The sequence below is a fragment of the Aplysia californica genome, unplaced genomic scaffold (genome assembly GCF_000002075.1).
Source record: "Aplysia californica isolate F4 #8 unplaced genomic scaffold, AplCal3.0 scaffold00510, whole genome shotgun sequence".
Lineage (NCBI taxonomy): Eukaryota > Metazoa > Mollusca > Gastropoda > Aplysiida > Aplysiidae > Aplysia > Aplysia californica.
In genome coordinates, this window is record NW_004797780.1 from 490,440 (window position 1) to 513,764 (window position 23,325).

The 23,325-nt window shown below is 37.5% G+C and overlaps 2 protein-coding genes across 2 annotated transcripts in view; one reads left to right on the top strand and one right to left on the bottom strand.

Annotated features, from left to right (window-relative positions):
• Window positions 1-392: 392 nt before the first annotated feature.
• Window positions 393-20,519, bottom strand: LOC101863693 (tether containing UBX domain for GLUT4). Its single transcript, XM_013086833.2, has 20 exons — window positions 20,320-20,519; window positions 19,161-19,219; window positions 18,282-18,408; window positions 17,660-17,745; window positions 16,937-17,018; window positions 14,555-14,628; window positions 13,281-13,666; window positions 12,673-12,851; window positions 12,003-12,134; window positions 11,107-11,153; window positions 10,448-10,472; window positions 9,662-9,725; window positions 8,886-8,958; window positions 8,051-8,199; window positions 5,572-5,634; window positions 4,937-4,989; window positions 4,295-4,346; window positions 3,786-3,858; window positions 2,988-3,190; window positions 393-2,040 (listed from the first exon to the last, which is right to left on the bottom strand). Exons 1-20 carry the CDS (start codon window positions 20,398-20,400, stop codon window positions 2,030-2,032), a joined length of 2,019 nt encoding a protein of 672 aa, XP_012942287.1. The 5' UTR covers window positions 20,401-20,519; the 3' UTR covers window positions 393-2,029.
• Window positions 20,506-23,325, top strand: part of LOC101862752 (centrosomal protein of 95 kDa) — a 36,245-nt gene continuing 33,425 nt past the window's right edge. The window contains exon 1 of the mRNA XM_005106069.3: window positions 20,506-20,579. The gene's annotated coding sequence lies outside the window, so the exon portion shown is untranslated. The remainder of the gene's footprint in view (window positions 20,580-23,325) is intronic.

Sequence of the window (23,325 nt, forward strand, 5' to 3'; positions counted from 1 at the left end):
GTAACTATCACTTCGGAGCACATGAAACGTTTACAGGACCCAACATACCTTCAACTTGAACAATTAATGTTGAACTCCATCCCACAACTCCTACAACATAAGTCAGTCTACCCAGTGGCAAAAAGACAATACTTGAGATCGTCAAGGCTCTTCTTTTTTTCTTTTTTTTTTATGTAGTTTTCTTTTTACATCTTACACCGCCATCGATACAATTTCCGTCATTTAGGGACTGTTTACAAATGACAGCAGCTCAGACGGGGGGGGGGGGGGGAGATGTATGAATAAAAAGTTGACAAAAAGTTGACAAGGGTGGGGGGGGGTCCTTACAAAGTTGAAGTCAACCATGATGCTCTAAAAGGTTGGGAAAAGAAGGAAAACACACCACATTTTCAGGGCCTAAAATTTACAGTTAATTATTTTGATTGGTTAAAGTTGCTGATACATAATTTGACAGTTCAGGTTCGTTATTTCTTTGTTGTATTTTTTAATAAACAATAGTTTTTTATTTTTTAAATTAAAAAAAAAAAGATCAAAGGTGTAAATATAATAAAAAGCATCCTGGACAGGTTCTATCTAAATGTACATGTACATTGTGGTTAACGTCAATGGGGGGGCTGCGAAAGATGACAAATGATGACAAGGGGAGGGGGGGCCATTTTTGGCCAAATCTTAGATGACGCCATTGGTGTACGGTCTCTTACGAGGCTGGCTTCAATCCTGCCTGTCAGGGCCAGGTCAGAAAGACAGAACATATTCAATCAAAATTCTCTCTTCAAGGGAATCAAACACGAGTTTTCTGCATGCGGCGGCAAAGTGCCTTACCACTACACAACAAACGTTGGTCTTCAGTACCCTTATCACTTGAACTGACAAAACCAACAAGAAAAATCTGACTCAGTTCCAATTCATCACATAACAGACATATTTGCAAGTTGTCTGCAAAGTAAACTTTGCACGAAGACGCACCAACCACAGATACTTTTTATAGATTATATTTCAGAATGGAGTAGAAAAACAACCATATCAGCTGGAGAACACAATTGGCAAGCTCTGCATCTGCACTGTCCTTCTATGGTTCTGTTCCATCCATAAATGGTGGCTTTTGGGTGGATTCATTTGTTGTTTTGTTGGGTGATTACTAAAAAGTGAAATTTTCAACTTTCAAACGATATTTCTATACTTGTTTCTTATGCATTTGAACTGATTCTTTGAAACTGATCCTTTCAAAAAATATCTGATCCTGCTCAAAAAATTAATTAACGTGCCACTTCTTTAAATTCGCATTGACAATATTTGGAGACATGTCTATTCTCTAGAGATCTATTTTCTTTCTACCCCTTCTCCAGGGCATTTCTTTCACAACAGATAAAAATAGCACCAGACCAGGAAACAAAAGTTTGTTATTAGTAAACAAGCTGAGCAATATACGCCTATGTTTTGAACAAAAGCATGTAATTATAAATGCATTCCAACAATAAAACATATTATGTACTGACTGAGTATCCTTTTAAAAAAAGATAAACTAGTTGTACAGCATTCTATGAAAAACAACATTGCAGACTTCAAAATTTAGGGCAATAAGCAATAGACCTACACTTACATGGCATTTCATAACAAATTACAGTTTCAAACATTGAAAAATCACAGATGATGAACAAAGCTATAACATTTAAATCCATGATGACATACCAGGAAAAAAGAAAGAAAAGGAAACATGCATCTGTGCAACATCTCTTAGTTACACATATGACCCCAAAACAAACAAAAAAGACCCATTTATGTGGCAAAACAATCCCTTTCATATCCAGCTTGACAAGACAAAAATAGCACAAAATATTGCACCACTTATAAATATTAAGAAAAGTTCTGATGTAATAGTGGCATCTTCAAAGCCACTACACATATGAAATAACAACTTCAGCATCATTCATTGATTCCGGCTTCTCTCTCACCATTACCCACATCCTTTGGCATCACTTCTTGTGATCTGTCTGTCCATGGTACATACACACTCCATTTTCAGTGACAATCACTTTTTGCCTGTAAGAAAGAAAATGAAGCTAAAATAGTAACTTTCTGATCGTTTGAAAGTCGTTTCATAAAATCAAAGATAGAATTTTAAAATGTATAAAAGAGTATTGAATATCAGAAGAATCACAACAAAGCTCTTCTGAATATATCCCTTGTCCTTCTATCTGCCAGTGCACTCCACTTTTTTTTTTTTACTCTTAGGGGATAAGATACAAGACAATACAATACATAAATAAATATCAAACAGTCAACAGATCATCATCTGCAATGTGAGTAGTGAAAAGTTTTTAAAAAACCGTTTTCACCCCAAGAGTTTTTCTTTAAATTTGTTTACCCCGCCCTCAGGAGATAAAAGGCAATGCACTATATTTATAAACTACAGTCACTTTATCAACATCAACATGGTGAGTAGCAAAAAACTGTTAATTAACAGTTTCCAAAGGCTCTCAAGCTCTGGAAATCACTAAACTTTGGCGGCCATTTTTTAATTAATTTTGCATCTGAATCCAGGCAACCCTTACCTCCTTCAATCCAAATATCTTGACTTCTATTTAAGATAGACGGGAACTTTTTTTTTATTCAAAGATAAACAAATGAACAAGCTTTGCGATGGTACCAATAACTCAACAAGGCAAAAAATTGCCGAGCGCCTGATTCCACAACGTCGTGACACAAATAGATGGGTGACAGGTAAAGATCAGACAATATAGCTCTTTTGAGAGCATCCGAGCAAAGATATAAAAGGCGAGCCATGATCGCCAGTGTCTGGCACTTGATGATGATCACTTCTTGAATAAATGAAAGGCGCAGAAGCAAAGACTAAAACATCAACACTCTGAAAGTCATCTCATAACAGAAAAAAAGCCTGAAAGACAGATATGGCAGAGGAAAAGAAGAGAAATAGAACCTACGAGTAGTGCCACCCTCAAATCACAAACACACTGTAGCAAACTTACTGAGTTTCAACCACTTGGGAACTTGTGTGCCTGACGGGAGGTTGGCAGGTCTAGAGCTCCGGGATGACGACCCAGAGGATGACGACCCAGAGGATGACGATGCAACCCCCGCCTGCCTCCCCACCCCAGATGGTCCTGGCTGTGAGGTGCCATTGGCTGGTGACCCCGTGCCTGACGGCTGGCCAGACTCACCACCATGAAGCCTGTGAGAGAGAACAGAATCATAACAGTTAGTTTGAAAGTTTTACAGCCCTTGCAATATAATTAAATAATATAATTAATAACAGTTTTACAACACTTGTGCCACAAATAGGCCATATAAATGTTGAAGACCAGAGGTGTTACTAATGGGTCACATGCAAAGAAAAGAAGGAGGAGAGATAATGACGATAGACATTTGATAGGAAACAAGGTTCAAACCACACCAGAGCAACAGCCAAGCAGAAACTAGAAAAAGAAAAAAATCAAACCACTGGTAGTCGAGTTAGTGTTAAAGTTTTAGTCTGACAAAACGCACACATTTCTCGTGTAAAAAAAAAAATCAAGCAAAGAAACACCAATAAGAAATAGAAGAAAAAGATCACACCAAAGCTCACCAGTATCTGTACACATACTGATATATGCAGATGCATGCACATATGCACACACACACACACACACACACACACAAACACATACAACACACCAACAAAAACCCACACACCCACACACACACACATATGCACATAAACACATACACACACATATGCACAAGTAGACAAGTATTTACACTAAATAAAAATGTTAACAATGACTCACGCATTGCTGACTGCCAGCTCTGCCTTCAGGCGGGAACTGAGATCGGATCTCACATCTTCTCGCAGATAGTGTTCTGGTCAAGAAAATAAGATAGAAAAAAATATTTTAAGGGTTTTGTTACAAAATGGGGTTCTCAAATTTTCTAACTTTCCCTTTATAGGCCTACCAGTAAATCGCAGAAAAGATCTTTAATTTTCACTGGGGCCTTTTTTTTTTTTTGAGGGGGGGGGTCTTTTTTCACATAATCTGTAAGTTTTAATTAGATCAATACAAAATAGTTTATGCTGGAGCCATTTTCACCTTACTTTTTGGGTTAATCTAGTATAAAATACTTTGATATAAGAGCAATGCTCTTAGTAAAAAAAAATACTGAGAACTAAAACGTAAATATATTACCTCATTAAAAAAAATTCATATAAAGGGCAGAAAATAGCAAACTGACCTAGAACTTTTAAAGACAATTTACAAAATGATTCTTCAAGCGCTTTGGTGGACATATCAAGTCATACCTCGCTGAGTGTTACAGCCAAAATACACCAGAGCTGCAGGTGCTAAATGGTTCTGTAAGAAAAGAATTGAAAAAAGTTGGACAAAAGGAACAAGCATTTTTCGCCATTTTTCAGAGTGACAGCAACATTGAACTTAAGACATTTGAAGTAGTAGTAAGCGATTATCCAGGGATATGTAACATTGAAGTTGAAGGCATAATGCAAGCCTGGATGTGTGTGTGTGTGAGTGTGTCTTAGTCCGTGCATATGAGTGTGTGTGTATTTGGGGGGGGGAGAGGGCAAAAGAGAGAGAGAGAGAGAGAGAGAGAGAGAGAGAGATAGAGATAGAGAAAGAGAGAGAGAGAGAGAGAGAGAGAGAGAGAGAGGGGGGTGGTGGGGGGGTGGTGGCGGGGAGAAATATGGGAAGAGGAAAAGAGCAGAAAGAGAAAGAAAGAGATGAGAGAGGGGGGAGGTGAGGGGGAGGAAGGAGGAGAGAGAGTCTGGCACTATGGGCCTAACAAGCCACCCCAAAAAATTATATCTGTTGTTTGAATTTAGAAAATTACAAATTACAATCGCAGACCATGATAACATTCACAAGTGCAAATCCCAAATTTTTGTTTTCTGACACTGTAAAACAAGGTAAATGCCAATTTTGCTTACCACTGCCAGTGATGTTGCCATACCAGAGAGAACAGTTTTTGGTGGAGACGTATCTGAAATGAATAAAACAAAAAAAGTATGCAATACAGCCTGTGCATCCTCACAGCCTGTGCATCCTCAAGCTGAAACACCCATAGAAAACACAAGATGCGTGTGTGTGAGTGAGTGTGTGTGTGTGTGTGTGTGTCTTTGAGAGAGAGAGAGAGAGAGAGAGAGAGAGAGAGAGAGAGAGAGAGAGAGAGTGTGTATAAGTGTATGCGTAATATCCGGGGCAGAAAATATTTAACTGACTTAGAATTTTTTTAAACAACAGCATAAATGATTCTTCAAGCACTTCAGTGGAGATGTCAAGTCATTAGTGTTCCAGCCAAAACACACCAGTGCTGCTGGTGCCAAATGGTTCTGAAATTTCTGATGTCTTTCGAGAAAATTATTCTGATTGACTTTCAAATTTAGGTCACATAAGTGCCAAAGATAAGAGGTGTCTCTGGAGAGTAACTTACAAAGACATTTTTATATACATTACAATGACACTGTGTAAAACGGCCACCTGTCTAAGACAGCCAATTTTCTCCACGACAATGCGTGATCATATTAGATGTTCTCGACTGGGTCTAAAAAACAAAAAAACTTACACAGATAAAACTTGTCCGTTTTGTCCTGTAGATACTCCTTGACAATGGCGTGTAGAGCTGAAACTGAAATCAAAACAACAGTAATATCAACCCAAAGCAACAATAACACAAGAGGATTTTTCTCCCACCTCAGTCCATTTCTTCTGTACAGTGGTTCAGCCGAAATTTAAAAAAGCAGGCTCAAGGTGAACAAATCAGCTCTGACTGCTTATCTTTCTGGTTACCTCCCAGGTTCATTCTGTTTTATAAAAATTGGTCGCTTTTAAGCACAAGGGATTCCAGAAGGGGGGGTGGGAGAATTTTTATCCAGCAATCAAGTCTTTCAGCTGGGCTGTAATATCCCTATAAGCCTAGGTTAGCCCTGACAGGCAAGGTCGATAGCCCGCCTCTCAAATGATATGTGAGGCAGCGTGGTGAAATCAGGCGCTCATTTAAATAAACAAAAGCGAAGAAACCGGAATTTTCCGGCAGGTTTGTGGATTTTTATAAAATTTCGTTTTTTGGCTCAACACCAGAGATACCAACCCATCGGGATAGATTTTAGGGAGATGAGCCAAAATTTCAAGGGAGAAATGAAAAAAAATTGGAGATTTCAAAATCGCGCAGTTTCACAAATATTATACTAACATTTTTTTTTTTAAAGGAGATTATAAATATGTATTAAATTCCAATAACCAATATTATCTAATGCTCTAGATCTATCCTTCAATATTTAAGCTGAATTATTAACACTACTTACCAATGGGTCATACAAAAATAAAAGTAGATTTTTATGGTCGTAATCACTCAGGTAATAAAAGTACAATGTCAGCCTACTAGCAAGTCTCTCATTTCTCAGCAACAATAAATAGGAGGGTCATGGTAACAAGGTTATAAAAATGAAATCTCTTTAGTTTTTTAGTTTTAGTAGAAGTTTTACGGCGCTCGCAACACAATAAGGTCATATAAGTGCCGAAGATTAGAGGTGTTACAAGAGAGTAACAAACATAAAAAAGAAGAAGGGGAGATAAGGACGATAGATGTTTGACAGGAAAGAAGAAGCAAACCACACCAGAGCACCCGCCAACCACCCACTCTGACAGGTCTTTTTAGGTTGACCTGCACGTGGGCGTTCTTGGACTGATCCAGTGGCATGATGGTGCTGCCTCAGGCGGACAATGACAGAGCGTGACACTGCAAGCCTTCTGGTAGCTTCTCGGGCTCCAACTCCATCATGTAGTCATGCCATAGCTTTGGCACGATCAAAGCCTCTCAGCTTTCGTCTTCGTGGCATGTTGATGCAATACTGGATTTTCCGCAATCGGCGGTTTATATTGCTACCAAAGTGAGCACAGTTCGAGCCCATACGTCCGTTTATGACGAGCACCATAAATTTTAACTGAGGAATGTCCGTGGTGTTGCACACAAGTCGATAAAAAACTGCAAATTTGACTAAAATTAATTCCAGGAGGATTTCCGTGCTGCATGTGATGGTTTTGCCTCTTTTGAAAGCATTGCAGAACGCATTGGTAACTCATTAACACTATCAGAGCAAAACATTTTGAAACATTCCTTGTGTCTTTTCTTTTTAAAAAAAATTAAATCAGGGCTCTCCTTCAAGGTGGTCCTTAACTTATGGTGAAGTCTGTATATACACATACTTGTTGAAGGTTCTATAAAACAAAAATATACACTATTTTCAAGACTCCATGACTTTCAATAGGAAAGTGCTCGTGAAAGCTGGTTGGAAGTTGCAGCCTTGCACCTTTCCCAACCTATTCTAACAATCGATATTGTATTGATGCATTTTGAAACTCCAGGTCTTAATAAATTGCCTGGGGACAAAAGGAAAACAACTCTGTTCACTGCTTTTACATATTAGAATTTTTTTGGTCACTTCCCTTGACAAAGTTATCTGAACTTTGGGTTAATTATCATCTCTCAGGGTTTGTAGTCAAAATAAAAATTAAAAAATATGGAAAATTGGGAGATTGGGGCGAAAGCCAGGAGATCGGGAGACAGACTCATTTTTCGGAAGTCTCCCGCCACAATCGGGAGGATTGGCATCCCTGCAGCACCTTTCATGCCTATTAAATAACACATTTCTGTGTGGATTTTACTTTTAAAAATGTAAATTTTCAGTTTTCACAGACTCTCAAGCTAAGGAAATAACTAATCTTTGGCAGCCATTTTCACACTAATTTTACCACTGAAACCAGGTGACCCCCACATCCTTCATACTCAAATATCTCAACATGTATTCAAGATAAACGGTTATTTTCAAAATTAAAAGCAAGACAAATTAACCATCTTTAGGTTGATACCAATAACTCTACTCGCCTAAAAACTGACGAGCGCCTGACTCCACCACGTCGTGAAACATATTCTAAATTGTGTAGATGGAGGTGTAAAACACCTAAATATTTTTACTTTAAAAAAAATTTTTGAAACTACTAGCTCTTCAAGCATGTGTGTTTCCTCAATGAAAAGCACAGCCTACCATTTTCCCTGGGTCTAAAGAAGGCTTGCAGCACCAGTCGGTCAGGGAACTGAATGCGGATGACCACACGGTCATAGTGGTCAAAGGCAGCCTCTGCTTGGGCATTTCGTAACGACTGGGTCATCAGTGGTTGCTCTTCCATCTGCTGACTGGGGAGACAAATATTGAGCAAATCATTGAGCTTTCATTTACAATAGCTCAATGTACATTTATCTTAGTTATTACATGCGTTTCTTTTTCAACAACCAGATCTGAAACAGACATCAGTAACCATGGTTCACCACTCAACAGCTCAGACACTCAGAAGTATTAAGCATGGGAAAAATCTCTTAAAAACAAACTTAAGACTTCCCAATCTTGTCAGACTTCGCACATACCTCCCAGAGATCTTGTACAACTATTCTGGTGACGATTGAACTGATATATGAGGTACGAGAAAATGCAATATATGTAATACTTTTGCCCAGGTCACTGGGAATAACTTCAATGAAAAGGCACAACAAAATTAAAAACTCAAAAAATTTCACTTTCTTTCTACACTATGAAAGTTCCGGGGACAAACCTACACCTATGTTACATTACACATGTGTTGCAAAGAAGCTACGAAAAACCATTCCATTTTTGGCAAACAATAAACAGTTAAAACCACTGAAATTCAGCATCTCTTCATCACTATGCTATCAGGTAAAAAAAGTAAGCTTGAGTATGTGGAACAAAATTCCACAAAACATTAAAAAGAACTGACAGAACTACCTCTCAACTATCCTTTTTCATGGTACTTTCGAAACAAAATGTAGCAAGCTTCACTGAACGGTACTTCCCCTGCCATACTTACACGGCGTTCTGCAAATCCCGATACATTTTCTTTACATCATCAGTGGTTACTTCAAAGAAATCGTCACTCAGTTCTGCGAGTAGAAATATCAGTTCAATAAAAATTATTTTAAAAGAGTAAAAATACACTTTTTCTTTCACTTGAAGTTGATCATTAAAACACTTAAAGCATAAAACGTAATTTCACATAGCATTTATATGTCTCAGAATTAACTTTTGACTCTTAGACCAGAAAAAAACTCCATTGATTCTTCTATAAATGAGAATTTACATTTCAATTTTGACTTCCAAAGAAAAATGCCAAATAACGGTCTTATCAGGATCACTAAGTAACAGTACTCAAACAAAATGAAGTACGTCAACAGAAAAAAACTATAACAATATCGCAGTACTGAAAAACAGAATTCAATCTCCTGAGATTTCAAATAAACCCCCGTTGGTTTTTTTTGGGTGCTTGATTTTCTGGGGGAGGTTATTGGGGGGGGGGGGGGGGAGAGGAGTTTATGCAACTATTCTGGTGACAATTGAACCAATTCCATGACACTTATCTTGTGTATGCTGCACCAATAAGGGAACGCAAGTAAGTAGTAAAGTGTATGGGTTTAATGCCCCTCTCAATAGTGGTAGAGTAAGCAGCTCCATATCAAAAACCATTTTTCCAACAGATCAAAAGAGAGAGCAAACATTTCAGTTTCAAGCATGCACTAGAAGATAGCAATCACCTCATGCAAGTACCATCCATGACTGAAGAATACAGGTTTTCCCACATTCACTTACCTTGTTGTTGTGACTGTGTCAAAGACTCCTCAGTGCTGTATATCATCACCTCTCTCTCACAAGGCTGTAATACAAAAACATATATATATCAGAGGCACCAACTCTGGCTGTGAAAATTAAATTCCAAACTATTAAGACGCCATGGTAAAGTGAACACCAGAATTAAAAATGTATGGATCATTTTGTCTCATATATCTTGTATCGAGACTATTTTTAAATGAAGTGCAATATGGCATGCACAAAGAGATTAAGATATCAAAAAATGTAAAAGCAGAAGTATATTTTTAAAATTCTGACTATTCCAGACAATTGTACTGTACCAGCAAAAAGTGAAAAATAAAAAAGGACAAGATAGAATGAGCTAAACCCAAATTCTGTTAAATAAAAATGTTTATTTTCTTTTTCTGTGCCCTGCCGCATAATCTGCTACTTTTAATCTAGCAAATTACCTTAATGACCAGGCACGTAAATTAACAAAAATTGTCATTCAGGTATAACTCATGCAGGAATTTAAACCTAGATCTTCCACAATGATGTTCAACGTTTTTGGTACGACTGCATACCCCTCTAATAATAACATATTATATCAATTACTTATTTATGGTAACAAAAAGTTTTCTTTCAACGCACCTCTGTTCTAAGTTCAAATGACAAGTGGCATATCCTTTTATGGCAACAAGAGAAACTGAGCACAAAGTCACAGGAATAACCTCCAACAAAGACCCTCACAATCACCTCCTTCTAAAAACAGCATAAAACCAACACAAAATACACAGAATTACTTACCGCACATAGTCGTGGATCAAAATTCCTGAGGGCAAATCAAAGACGGGGCAAAAATCAGAAACAATGTTATCAATGCTATCCATAATAATAATATAATATATAGCATTCAACTATTTGAGGAATTTATGAAGGGGCATAAAAAAGATACCATGACCAGTCCATTGACTCAGTTTCTACTCGGGAGGTGGTTGAGGGGGGTGGGCTGACAGGGGTTGAAGAACAAACTTTTAGTACTAGTGTTTGTATGATATCATAAAACATCACCTCCTTGTACATTACCAGGAACAAGTTAGTAGACAATACGAATACACAATATGGACAGCCGACACATTCTTTCATCATGAGGATAGTGAAGTGGGTCATGTCGGACACAAAAAACCAAAAAGACACTCTCTGACAGGTCTCTAATATTCAGTTCATGCTTGAAATACTGCAGCATCAAGCAAAAATAGGCTACCCACTGATTGTTACCTGAACCTTATGAACTAAAATGCAGTAATTACATTCAAATCAGAAACTAAACGAAAGTTATACGAAAAAAAAAATTTGATCAGCTGCAAGTCATATCCGTGTACAAAAGCCTGATCAAAATAGATCTGCGTAAAGGCCCTTAAAGGCTACATAGACATATTGTATGATGGAGGGAGATAAATACGTACGAGTTGTTGGCACTGGTCAAATCTTGGCCTCGGGTTGATTCAGGAAACTGGAAATAAAAAATGGATCAGTTGCACTCAGTCATTCAAAACTTATGCAGGATCATACAACTGAACAAAGAATCCTTTTTTTTGGTAAGCAACAACTGATCAAACAGCTGTTCCTAAATATGTAACTGTAAGAATATTCAAAATACATGTAATGTAAAAACACTTTATAACATGAAAAAGTAACAAAGTCTCTTTCAGAATATAAAAAAAAACAATCTCATTTATCTCCCTTCAGTTTTCATCTGTTCTTTCTCCAAGACCTATAACAGATAGCGGGAAAGGCATTGTTACAATCCTTTAGAGAGAATACAACATGAAGCTTACACAATACTTCTTTAGTAATTGTTTGTTTATTTGAGTACAGAGAAGCACACAGCGACGCAATAATAACAGTCATTTAATGTGCAGGTGCAGATATGTGGGTAGAGAGAAACACACCAACACAATTATGGTCATTTCGTGCAGGGAAAAAGAAAGAAAAAAAGTGTTTTTTTAAGTAATAGTTTTATGGCACTTGCAACACAACAAGGTCATATAAGTGCCGGAGATTAGAGGTGTTACAAGAGAGTAACAAACATAAAAAAGAAGAAGGAGAGATAAAGATAATAGTTGTTTAATAGGGAATAAGGAGCAAACCACACCAGAGCTCCCGCCAACCACTCACTGAAAAAGAAAGACAGATAGACAGAAACAACAGCGGGAGAGAAAAGACAAAGATCCTACTTGTAGCATGCTCCAACCACTGACATTTAGAGCAGGGAAAAAGTAAGACACACACACAGAAACAGCACATTGAAAGAAAAGATGACAGACAAATTTATAGAAAGAAGAAGAGAAGCAATGTGAACCTTGAAGTCAGCAAATGAAGGTGGTGCTTCAACGCTCCTAGGTCTTCGTGGAGGCGAGGGAGAGGCGTCCATTGAGGAAACCATCACATGCTGTAGCTGAGGCAACAGTCGCTGTGCTAGCCGTCTCGCCATCTGGCAGGTGAATCAAAACAGCATAGATTTATCAACTTTGTTTTGATAGAGGTTTTACAGCGCTCGCAACTGAATAAAGTCATATGAGCACCAGATTTATCAACATTTCCAACATTCCTTTTTTCCTAAACAGTTACTTTTATAGCATTTCAAAGGGCATTCTACTTTTTTTTTTACATACATTCTTGAAGCATTTTACACAAAATTTCATTCATTAAAATAAGCCTTGCTGTAATTTACTTGACTCTTTATATTATAACATACTTTTTGGGCAACGTCACTTTACTCTTAAACATATATTTTTGTGACATTTCATATGATCTGCTTTTCTTAAAAAAAAAAAAGAAGATATTGCATCTCATACAATCCAGCATTTTGTAACAAACATTTTTGTGGCATTTTACATGATCATCTATCCTTCAACCGTTCATTCTTTAGGCATTTGTTCATATTTCTATTCTTTGAAACATATTACTATGGCATTGTTTAAAAATCACTCTACTCTTTTTTAAATTTCTCATTTATTTGCAATTCTTACTGCTTGCTCCTGAGGACTGAGATCACTAAAGTCATCCGGCGTAAACACTTCCACTCCAGGAATGTTGAGATTACGAAGCTCATCTATAGCAGATGCTCCCCGAGAGGATGAGTTGGTGGGTCTGTCTCTCGACTGATTTTGTGAGTTCTCAGCAAGGGGTGACACAAAACTGGATGAGTCTGTAAAAATACATGATCACAAGATAGCAGGAAAAAAAACAGGAGAGAAGAAAAACTGTTCTTTCAAAAGACAAGCATCATTTTCTTTATCATAAAGATGACCTCATCAAATTTAGTTTTTTTCTGCTTCTACTAAGTTATTGTGCAACATTTTTTTTAAAGTATTTTTGTTAATGTATGCAACAAATTAACAAACACATCATAAACCTAGATATTCCAAAAATATTAGACAGCAAACTGAAACATCTTTTCTTTTAATTCTTAGTGCCAAGTAGAAAGACAGGACCTTCAAAAAAAAAGAATTCCTCTTTTTGAAAAGCAGAATATTCAACCTTAATTTCATTTTTCATTTTAAAAATTTTTTATTTGGTTCATCCCATAAATCCTCACATCAATTTTTCCTAGGGTACAAACAGAAGACAAATATACCTGAAGTAGACGATGTGACAGACTCAGGTCCTTCCTCCATCGGTTCCGAGATATCCTTCTTCCCCGAGGAACTCTCAGTAGAAATAGAGCTCTTAGAGGGGTCGGAGGTCACTGGCGTCTCAGAAACATCCATGTCACTAGTTACCACACTCTCTTCTGCCACACTCGCCAAGGGGGATCCCGTCGATTTCTCGTCCATATCTCTTCCCCGTAGTTCCGCTCCAGGATTTTGGGCCGCTGCGCCCTCTGTAGGTGTCCCCCTATCCTGAAGCTGCTCACTTTTCTTCAAGGCTATTTCTTCTAGTCTAGCTTGTTTCTGTTTGTCTTTCGCCACATCATCAACAATCTTGGACATAACCTCTCCGTCCACGGGACGATGTAACAGCCTGTGTGAACATCAGCATATTGTGTCAAACAATTAAAATACATGACTACACAAGAGAAAGCGCAACACTGATCAAACTGCTCAATCCCTTTTTCACACAATGATTTTCAGAAAAAATGGTCTAATTATAAACTTATTTCTAACTGAATTTTATAGTGCTAAATGCCTCTGACAAAGCAGTTCACTAATAAGCTATCCAAAAAGACAAAAGGCTTTCTTTGCTAATAAATTTCTCTCTTCCCTCTCACAGGCGAATTGAGCGGATGAGGTTTGTAAAACAGTCTGCATTGGTGCAATATTGTGTTTATGGTATTCTTTGTACATAAAATTGTGTTTAAATGTAGTGTATGTTTACCAATGCAACTTAAATTTCCCTCAGGGAGATCAATAAAGAGTAATTGTGAGGCAGGTTGGTGAAATCAGGTGCTCGCCTAAATAATGAAAGTGGAGAAACTGGCATTTTCCCACAGGTTTTGGAATTTTTATCAAATTTGGGGGGGGGGGGGGGCTCAACACCTTTCATGCCCATTAAAGAGCACATTTCTGTGTGGATTTTACTGAAAAATGGTTAAAGACATTAAAAAATGTAAGTTTCCACAGACTAAGGAAATAACGCAACTTTGGCGGCTATTTTCTCGCTAATTTTACCTCTGAAGCCAGCCCCCCCCCCCCCCCAACCACCTTCTTCATCCGCCAATATCTTGGCAAATACAAAAGATAAATGGATTCATTTCCTTGAAATTGAAAGCAAATGAACAGGCTTTAAGACGATACCAATAACTCCATATGCCCCAAAATTGACGAACGCCTGGTTCCACCGCGTCGAGACACAATTTATCTATTAATTCCAACAACACAAAATATAGACAAAACAGGTTTCAGTACTTGCCTAATTATTGCCTTCCCTGAAGTCAGGGCCAGTTTCCTCAAAGTGGTGGCTTTCAATGCAGGCTCACCTATTACCTGAAAAGAAACCAAATGGAAAAAAAAATATATTTTAAAACTGACAACTGGAACAAAACAGACATACAAATGGGAAAAAAAAATTTAACGCTGTTCAGAACTACAACTACTTAAACCTGAGAGTAAAGTGAATGTATAAATCATGTAACAGCTAACCATTAAAATAAAACAAAAACTCAGAAAAAAAAACGCTGTGCAAAAATTATAACTTCTTGAACTCTAGACAATGATAGTACTGCCACATTGTACATTGAATAAGTACAAACTTCTGTAATAAAAGTAACACTTTTACATAGTAGCTCACAAGGCTGTTGCTGCACTTGTTATTTTCAGAAATGTATATATAGAATCAAAATGCTGAATAAACAATTTTTCTATTTTGAGGGGGGGTTTTTGTGGGATTTTTTTTAGGGGGGCTGCTTCTTTTGTATACTATTACTTATCATCTTCTCCACAAAGGCTTCAAAATTTCAAAAGATAAAATTAATTTCCTCAACACAACCTCACTTTGGACTATATTTTTTTCCACTTATGTATTCTCCGTGGCAGATCCTAGCCCTCAAACTAAATTAAAAGAATAAGGCCTATGTCCCAGCAGGAATGTACCGTTCATCATATTCCAGGACAAGCCATTTATTTTGTTTTCAAAAGTATTGTAATATTGTATAAACTATCCTTCACTTTTTTATGGCTGACCAGCTTCAAATTCTGTTTTTAATAATGACTTTTTTTTTTCAAGCAGCCAGCCAGGGCAGAGCAGCTTTTTTCAACATTTATCTTAACAAGCTGCAACAATTACTTTTACAAGCACAACATATTGGCGCGCTCATATAACTTTATGCAGTTGCGAGCGCCATAAAACATTTACAAATAAAAACAAAAAAAACATATTGATGGCAACCCTAAACATTTATCCATAGTCTTTGGTCCCCTTCAAAAAAACTTCCATAGGATCAGTGGAGGAAGGAAACATTTTATAATTCAAGGCCTCAGCAGATGATGTCAGCAGGAGCCATGAATAAAACCATGTACTTTGTATTTTTTTTAAAAAGCAAGCCTACATTCATATAACAAAAATCATCATCATCCAGTGCCAGATCTGCCACAGACATCGGCGATCAAGGTTTTCCATTCATTCCTTTGCTCGGATGCTCTCAAAAAAGCTTCGTTTCCCTGATCTTTCCCTGTTACCCATTCGTTTAAGTTCCCTAAGTATGTTGTTCTGGGCCTACCCCTGCCTCGTTTGCCCTCAATTTTGCCAGTGAGAGCTAGATTTCAGGACCCTTATGTCTATTCAGGTGTCCCAAAGACTGCAGTTGTCGTTTCCTGATTGTTTTTAACATTGAGCGTCCCACGTGGGCTTCATCAAGCACTACTTCATTTGATTTCTTTTCCTTCCACGATACTCTTAGCAGTCTCCTAAGAAAACACATTTCTGTTGCTTCTATTTTATTTTCACTGTCTTTAGTGATTGTCCAGCATTCACAGCCATATAGAAGGGTTGACCAAACATAGCATTTCAGGACTTTCATTTTGGTGTTTATTGAGACATTTCTATTTTTCAGGATTGGGCTCATTTTATTGAAACTAGCCTTAGCCATTGTAGTTCTCCTTTTTATTTCTGTGGAACATTTGGCATCAGATGTTATTATATATCCTAGATATTTAAACTGTTGGACTTGTTTGATCTTTTCACCTTTGCTAATGAGATTACAACTAGGGTTTGCTACTTTTTTGGATATTACCATGCATTCTGTTTTCTTTACATTCAACAATAATCCTTTACATTCACTTTCTGTTACAACAGTATCTAGAAGCAATTGAATGTCCTTTTCGGAGCCTTATTAATATTTTCTCCATTTATTTTGAGGCCTGGACATTCTTCTATGTTTCTAAGGATTGTTTCACTGTACATGTTAAAGAGGTCTGGTGATATAACACATCCTTGCCTCACTCCTCGCCTGATCTGCTTATATTCACTGTATTCTCCATTAATTCGTACAGCAGCGTTTTGGTCCCAGTGCAAATTTCTGATAATTCTTAGATCTTTTCCATCTATGTCTAGCTTTTCCAGTATTTTGAACAGCTCATCATGTCTAACTTCATCAAACGCCTTTGAATAATCTATGAAGCATAAATATAACAAAAATAAAGAAGTATAAAAGATGGGAGTAAAACAAGAAATATATTTGAAACTTAAAAGTCTTTTCTATATTGAGGAAAAACAGCAGAAAAGACAAAAAACATGGAAGTGTAGCATAAAAATGTGCAATAATAAGTAATGATCAAAAAGCTAATCAAATCTCACTTCTTCCCGCATGAAGATGCAAACTGGGTGGAGAGGAGGTGTGTGACTGCTGTCCACTCTTGTGAGAACACCTTTGTGCTCACTGAGAATAAAACAAGATGAAATGAAAAATTCATAAGAGGAGAGTATCAAAAAAAGAAAAAACAGACACATCAAATACCTCTACACAAGAATACAACCATTAATCACTGCAAGAAGTAAACTTTATAATAGAAAAGGAGGGACGGAAGTAGTACTTCTAACAAAGCAGATGTTTTTGACTATACAGGCAATGATATGACATCACTTAGAGCAAGAAAAGAAAAGAAAATGGAGCAACGTCAACATTCATAATAAAGTAAAAGAAGTATACAATACAACTTTCCCCTTTCTAAACTAAATGTTCAGACCATGTGAAAATAATCAAAAATCATTTTACGAAATACAATGAGATAGGATGAGATGAAATGAGACAAATATAATATTCATTGTCCAGGTGCTGGCACATTGGTTTAGGGTTTCATCACACACACACACACACACACACACACACACATACACACACACACACACTCACACAAACACATGCACACACTCACACACACCCACATACTGTCTCACAAATCCTCTCTTCCACACATGTATACACATACACAAATAATATTATATTCTTACACTCACAAACAGTCACATGCATATGATATAAATTAAAGAACAGTTATTGTAAAAAATAATAAAGCCTACCTGTTCTTGCTTTCAAAGTGGATGAGAATACTCCAGAGATCAACTGATGGAGGGAAGCTATCCTGTAGTCTTTGACCTGAGTCAAGCTGCAAGGGAAAAACACAAAGTATAACATTAGAATATCAATTTATACCAAAAAGTATACTTAAATTACAACAGCATGTAGAGGAAACTAAAATGGGATGAGGAAAAATTTACCCTGGTGCTGATTTTATTGGGTTGTAAGCAGTCAGTAAGCAGCCCATAAGTCCATGCTATGAATAAATTATCTGAGAATCACAATACAGACTGTTTCAAACATAACTTTGCACTTTAAAAACTCTGTGGCATTTGTTTCACTTACTTTTGATACTTCATGTACTTCTATAAAAAATCAGCATAGAGATGTATCAATCAATCAATCAATCCATCAATCAATAAACAAATATAAAAATAAATAAATATTCAGTAAAGATGTATCTTTCAAATACACATGTGGAGAAGTGAAATGTACAGAGACCAAACAACCATGAAAAATTTTAAAACATAACTGATTGTAAGGAAGTAACTCTCAAAAAGTTTTTCTACCTGTATGGACAATCAAGCAAAACTCATAAGTTCTGAACTACAAGAATCCACAAACCTGCAAAGCAATGGTGACATCCTGCTCCACCCTTGCAGCAGAAGATTTGGCTAGCTCCAGCTTAGCATTGTTGGGTATGCTGGAAAATCTCACAGACAAGCTTAGATCCAGCTCCTTTCTTCCATGTCTACATTACACCACAAAGAGAGTCAGTTTAGTTATTTCTCTGATTAGAAAATTAGTGCCGGGGGGGGGGGGGGGGGGGGGGTTAATTGTGATCTGTACGTCTATTTTGCATTGTCATTTGGATCAAACAATTTTGTGGTGGTGGTAAAGTTTATGGATGACAAGCCCTCTCTCTTACACACAGACAAACTACAAACAAAACATTTTTAAACCAGCAAATGACATTCTCAGGCCTATAAGTGGAGAGGAAAAAAGTAAACTGATCCTTTTCACAAGTTTCAAGCCTAAAGTATAAACTATAAACTGGCAGACCGTCGACTAAATCAGTTGTCAGACCGGTCCGAAGGTAGACCGTCAAGTAAACCAAAGTCATTACAGTAGACTGTCAACTAAACCTGTACCCTTTTTCCTCAGTCCATATATGAATTTGATTGGTATCCATAGTGCTCTGAACAATTCCTTCTTAAGATGTCATTGTGACAGTAATCACTTTTTAAACTTACTTCACTTTCAAAAACAGTTACAGGGGATCTATTAATTTGTAATCTTTCAGACAGGACAACGGTTCACTGCAAGTTTGACTCTGGGCAAAAGATAATTATAAATCTAAAGCACTTAAGCAATCCCACACGCATATATATATCAGCATGAGAATGAGCAGAAATAAGAAGAGCATAGTTTTTTTTAAAGACTGCTTACATGTAAAACATGACAGTACTCAAGAAAATTTTCTTTAGTTAGACATAAACTCACACTAGTTTGTAATCCTCAGGTGGGATGAAGCCTTGCCGTTGACAAACTTCCTCCAGAATCTGAAAAGCAATGCAAAACAGTTCAACGCCTTGGCGAGGGACAAGACACTGTTGAATAAAATTATTCAAAACAAGAGCTTCAAATCCTAATTTAGTAAAAAAAAAAATTTTTAATTCTAACATTATTCTTTACAACATTCAAAAGCCAGATTTTGGTAAAAACTTTAAGTGGGAACAATTGTTGATTATAATGCACTGCACATATATATGATAATGAGCCACTCATATAGGGTAAGAGGTGGAATGAAATTACACACTGAAGTTCTCTTTAGTTTTTATCAATCTGCAAATGATTCAATATCATTATCAGGGACTATTTCTAAAGCAGCTACCATAAAAAGAGGCATTCAAAAACAGGGAGGCTATCGTAGAGAAAGCACTTTCTAAATGTGAAGTGTATACAACCTGAATCTTTAGGCCTTGGCCTACCTACAACTATTTTTTTTCTGGGCAAGTGTTCTACTTAACGGTATACAAAACTGCATAACATATATATGAGCTTGCTGGTCTCATTTTATATTAAAACATTTTCAACAGTTTTTTTTAACAGGTGTAGAATTTTGAATTTCGCTTGGGTAGCTGAAGCCAGCGTACTCTTGATTTCGGACCACCAAAGGATCTTTAACATGTGCAACTTGCCCACGGGACACACTGCACACGAGACCTCTGAGATATTTCGTCCTTGTCTGAGAACGTTAGGAGTTAGATCTTTCCGACCTACCATAAAGATAAGGGGTGTGCTGACAGACAGTGACAGTGCAGCAGTAAAAAGAAGCCAAGGAGTAGCAGTACAAAGGCTGCAGAAAGAGTCAAGAGCCCAGAGGAGAGGGCAAAGGAGGTGAGAGGATGGGGTAGAAAGTGTCGACGAAAGCAAACGAATCAGAAAAAATAGATCTACAACTCAAATGACTCACACCGTCAGCGACCATCATAACAATGACATGAAGGTTTTGAAATGAAAATATGTGAGTTCGCCTTGTTGTTTGTGTTAAGAAACAGAAACACTGCAAAGAAACTCAAACCTAGATCTACATGATGCTATTAATTGATCCAAGAGATCCAAACTGAAAATCAATGGCTTAATTTGAGAAAATAGGTACCTGCAGAAGTTTGGTATTTGGAGTAATTTTAACATTTTGTCTTCTTCCGTTTGGACACAGAACTTGCACGGAGGCCGCCATGTTTGTTTATCCAAAGGGGAGTTACCAGTACTCTTCTTCCGCTAAGAAAGCTTGTCTTGACAACATATTTGATTGGATGAGTTATCTACTCCCAGCCAATCGTTTCTTCAGACTTCAGAATACACTTTCTACAGTGATTGTTATGGGTGAGAAGGACTGCAAAAAAGACATTCGAAGCGGTATGCCAAAATACTTTTTGTGCTTGATTTTGCTTGGTTATGTCTTTTTATTTGATCCAGTGAGTCTAATGTCTCACGTTACAGTCTGAGCAGAGGGAACACTAGATAGGTCTAGTCTATCTACAAGTTTTTCGATTCAGAGGCATCGCTCACATTCATTCGTCAGAGTCAGAGTAGCTAATAACATGATCAGACACATCATTCAATAGAAGTAGGCCTACCGGTATCTGGGAATCAGAAACAGTCTGTCTTTATTTTGAGTTTTTTGACCGATTTAATTTCCTTTTTCCTGTGAGTAAAACAAATAGCAGGGAGAGCCAGTCCTCATCTAGATCTGGATAATCTAGATTTAGATTTACATCTTTTTATGCCAAAGTAAGAGGAACTTCCGAAGAAAACAGTCTGTACGGTTTAAATTCTGGCCCAAAAAACCTCACCCAAAAAAGAATAAAATCAGAGTGTGGGATGGAGGCTGATGAACCCAAGATTGTCCTAAGCTAATCTTAAGTTTGGGCAAGCCGTTTCTTTTCGTTCTGCTCTAAGTTAGTACCATCCTTCTTCTGTATTCCTATGATTAAAAGACTTATTTTTCAAAGAAAAAATTATGTTTTATTTTATAGATCTACACAGTGTCTATTCGGACACGGACACGATCATTCTAAAAAGAAAAATTTTCCCTATGCACTTTAAAAACATGTTATATTGCATGTCGATTTACGCCAAGAAATGAAACAATCACGATTGGTTTTCATTAGGCCAGGGCAAGATCGACGGCAAAAAGACTCGAGGCCTCGATTCCAAAACTGAAAAAGAATCGAGGAATCGAGTCCGATCTTCGAGTTTGGAAGCTGCTTCAAGTGGGCCTGGCTGTTTAGAGGCCATGACTTGAACACTGCTAAAAATAGCTTTTAAACTCGAGGCCTCGAGTCTCGAGTTTGACAGACATGGCTGGCAAAGCCTGCGCGCGTTCCAAGACAAGTTGGCTTTCACGCATTTGTGTGTTGTAGGTAGACTTGTAGGGTTGCCTCCCTTCTATCACTCTTGCCAATGCGTAGGGAACAGTCTCCTTCTCTCTTGCATCCTTTGCTTCCTGATATGTCAAAGCATGCTTTGATGACAAATGTTTTGTTATTGTCGACGTTGTCGTTGTGCTATTGTATGCCAAATAATTTTACATGTCATATAAACAACAGTACTGTGTTTTCCTGCTTATTTAAAAAAAGTCCCAAGCTAAAGATCGACGTCCAGACCTGATGACTCATTATAATATCAACTCAAAACACACAATATGATTTACAAAAGAATACATGTACAGTGAAAATGAAAGTGCAGTGAAATTCAAAAGCAAGCATTTCAAACAAAAGAAAGAGAAACAGGAAGTGAATGATTTAATTTGGGATGGGCGGTAGACACGACAAGTAGGCCTAGGCCTTGTTTAGCATTCACTCATAGCGGGGAAGAGGAAGGTTGGGTGGGGTGAGGGGTTATTGCGTGAGACAATTGATAGTGACTGACTGGCAGTTTCTTGCATAATAGTTGCATTGAGTCCCGAGCAGTTGTGAATTGCTATAAAACATCAGTGGGACAGGATGATCTAATACTGTTTTCTCTTTCTCTTTTGTCTAATACAAAGCAACAGAGCACAGGCACATGCAACCTCGATTCATCCACCTTGAAGACACAGTCTTGAATCTAATGTATCTAGATTCTAGGCCTAGTGCACGCCAAATTCAAATAATGAAAAAAAAAACATAAGTAAACAAAACTCACAAAAATTAATGTAACTTGGTAATCGGGCATTAAATTGCGTTCCCCGCGTAATTTTTGCTAATTTTGGGTCACTGATCTCGAAAATCTTATTATTTCTTAAATGTGGCCAATATTTAAGAAATTTTCGGGATGCATTTTTAACTCCGCCTAGGCCAAAGAAGCCGTCTTATGCGCCGGATCAATCCTGTCCTGGTGCGGTGTCTGTTTTGAAGCAAAAACTCCACTGTGGGGTGGGACAGCCCTAGGCCTATCGCACGACACGACATGACTGTAGTGCGATAGAGATTTAGATTCTTGCCTCGATTCTCGGAATTTAGGCTAGGAACAAGGCTAAAAAAGGAGACGGGAGGCATCGCCCCTGGACAGACTCGAAGCTTTGAGTCTGTGAACAAAATCGATTCTTTGAGTCCTCATTTGGACTCGAAAGAATCGATCCCAGATTCGATCTTGCCCTGGCCTAGTTTTCGTCTTTCTATAAATAGAAAAATAGAATGTAATTTTAAGCAACTGCAAAGATGCGCTAGTCCAAAAAGAATGAGAGGCACGTCATTCTCAAAAAGAAAAAAACCTACAATCTACTGTAGCCTACTGGTGTTCATGCTAGGGTTGAAGGACACACGTGTCTGAATATACACAGGAGCTTAAAAGGACACTTGACCGAATTCCATAGACACAGCATTTATTATAACGGAAATGAAATGTTGGTGCCAGTCCACCTGACATGGCCTGATCTAAAGATGTTTCTGTTTTAACTTGGTCTTGATGATGTACCACCTAGGATCCTAACCTTAACCATAAGTTGTTGTTACCCTTTCCCAGACCATCTCTAACCATTTATTGACACAGATTACAGTGGACTGTGACAGTTATATCAGGTAGACCATCAAAATCAAGGGGACTCAGGACTGGCATTTAATTTAAAGTCTATTTTCGTCTTGCTAGAATTTTAACCGTTTTTTTTTTGTTTTCTGTTTTG

Coding starts and splice junctions, on each gene's coding strand:
- LOC101863693 (XM_013086833.2), bottom strand. CDS start 20,400: ATGGCGGCCTCCGTGCAAGTTCTGTGTCCAAACGGAAGAAGACAAAAT. Junction 17,019..17,659: donor CACTTTGAAAGCAAGAACAG/GTAGGCTTTATT, acceptor TTTTATTCTCAG/TGAGCACAAAGGTGTTCTCA. Junction 11,154..12,002: donor CTTCATTTGCTGACTTCAAG/GTTCACATTGCT, acceptor TTTTATTTCCAG/TTTCCTGAATCAACCCGAGG.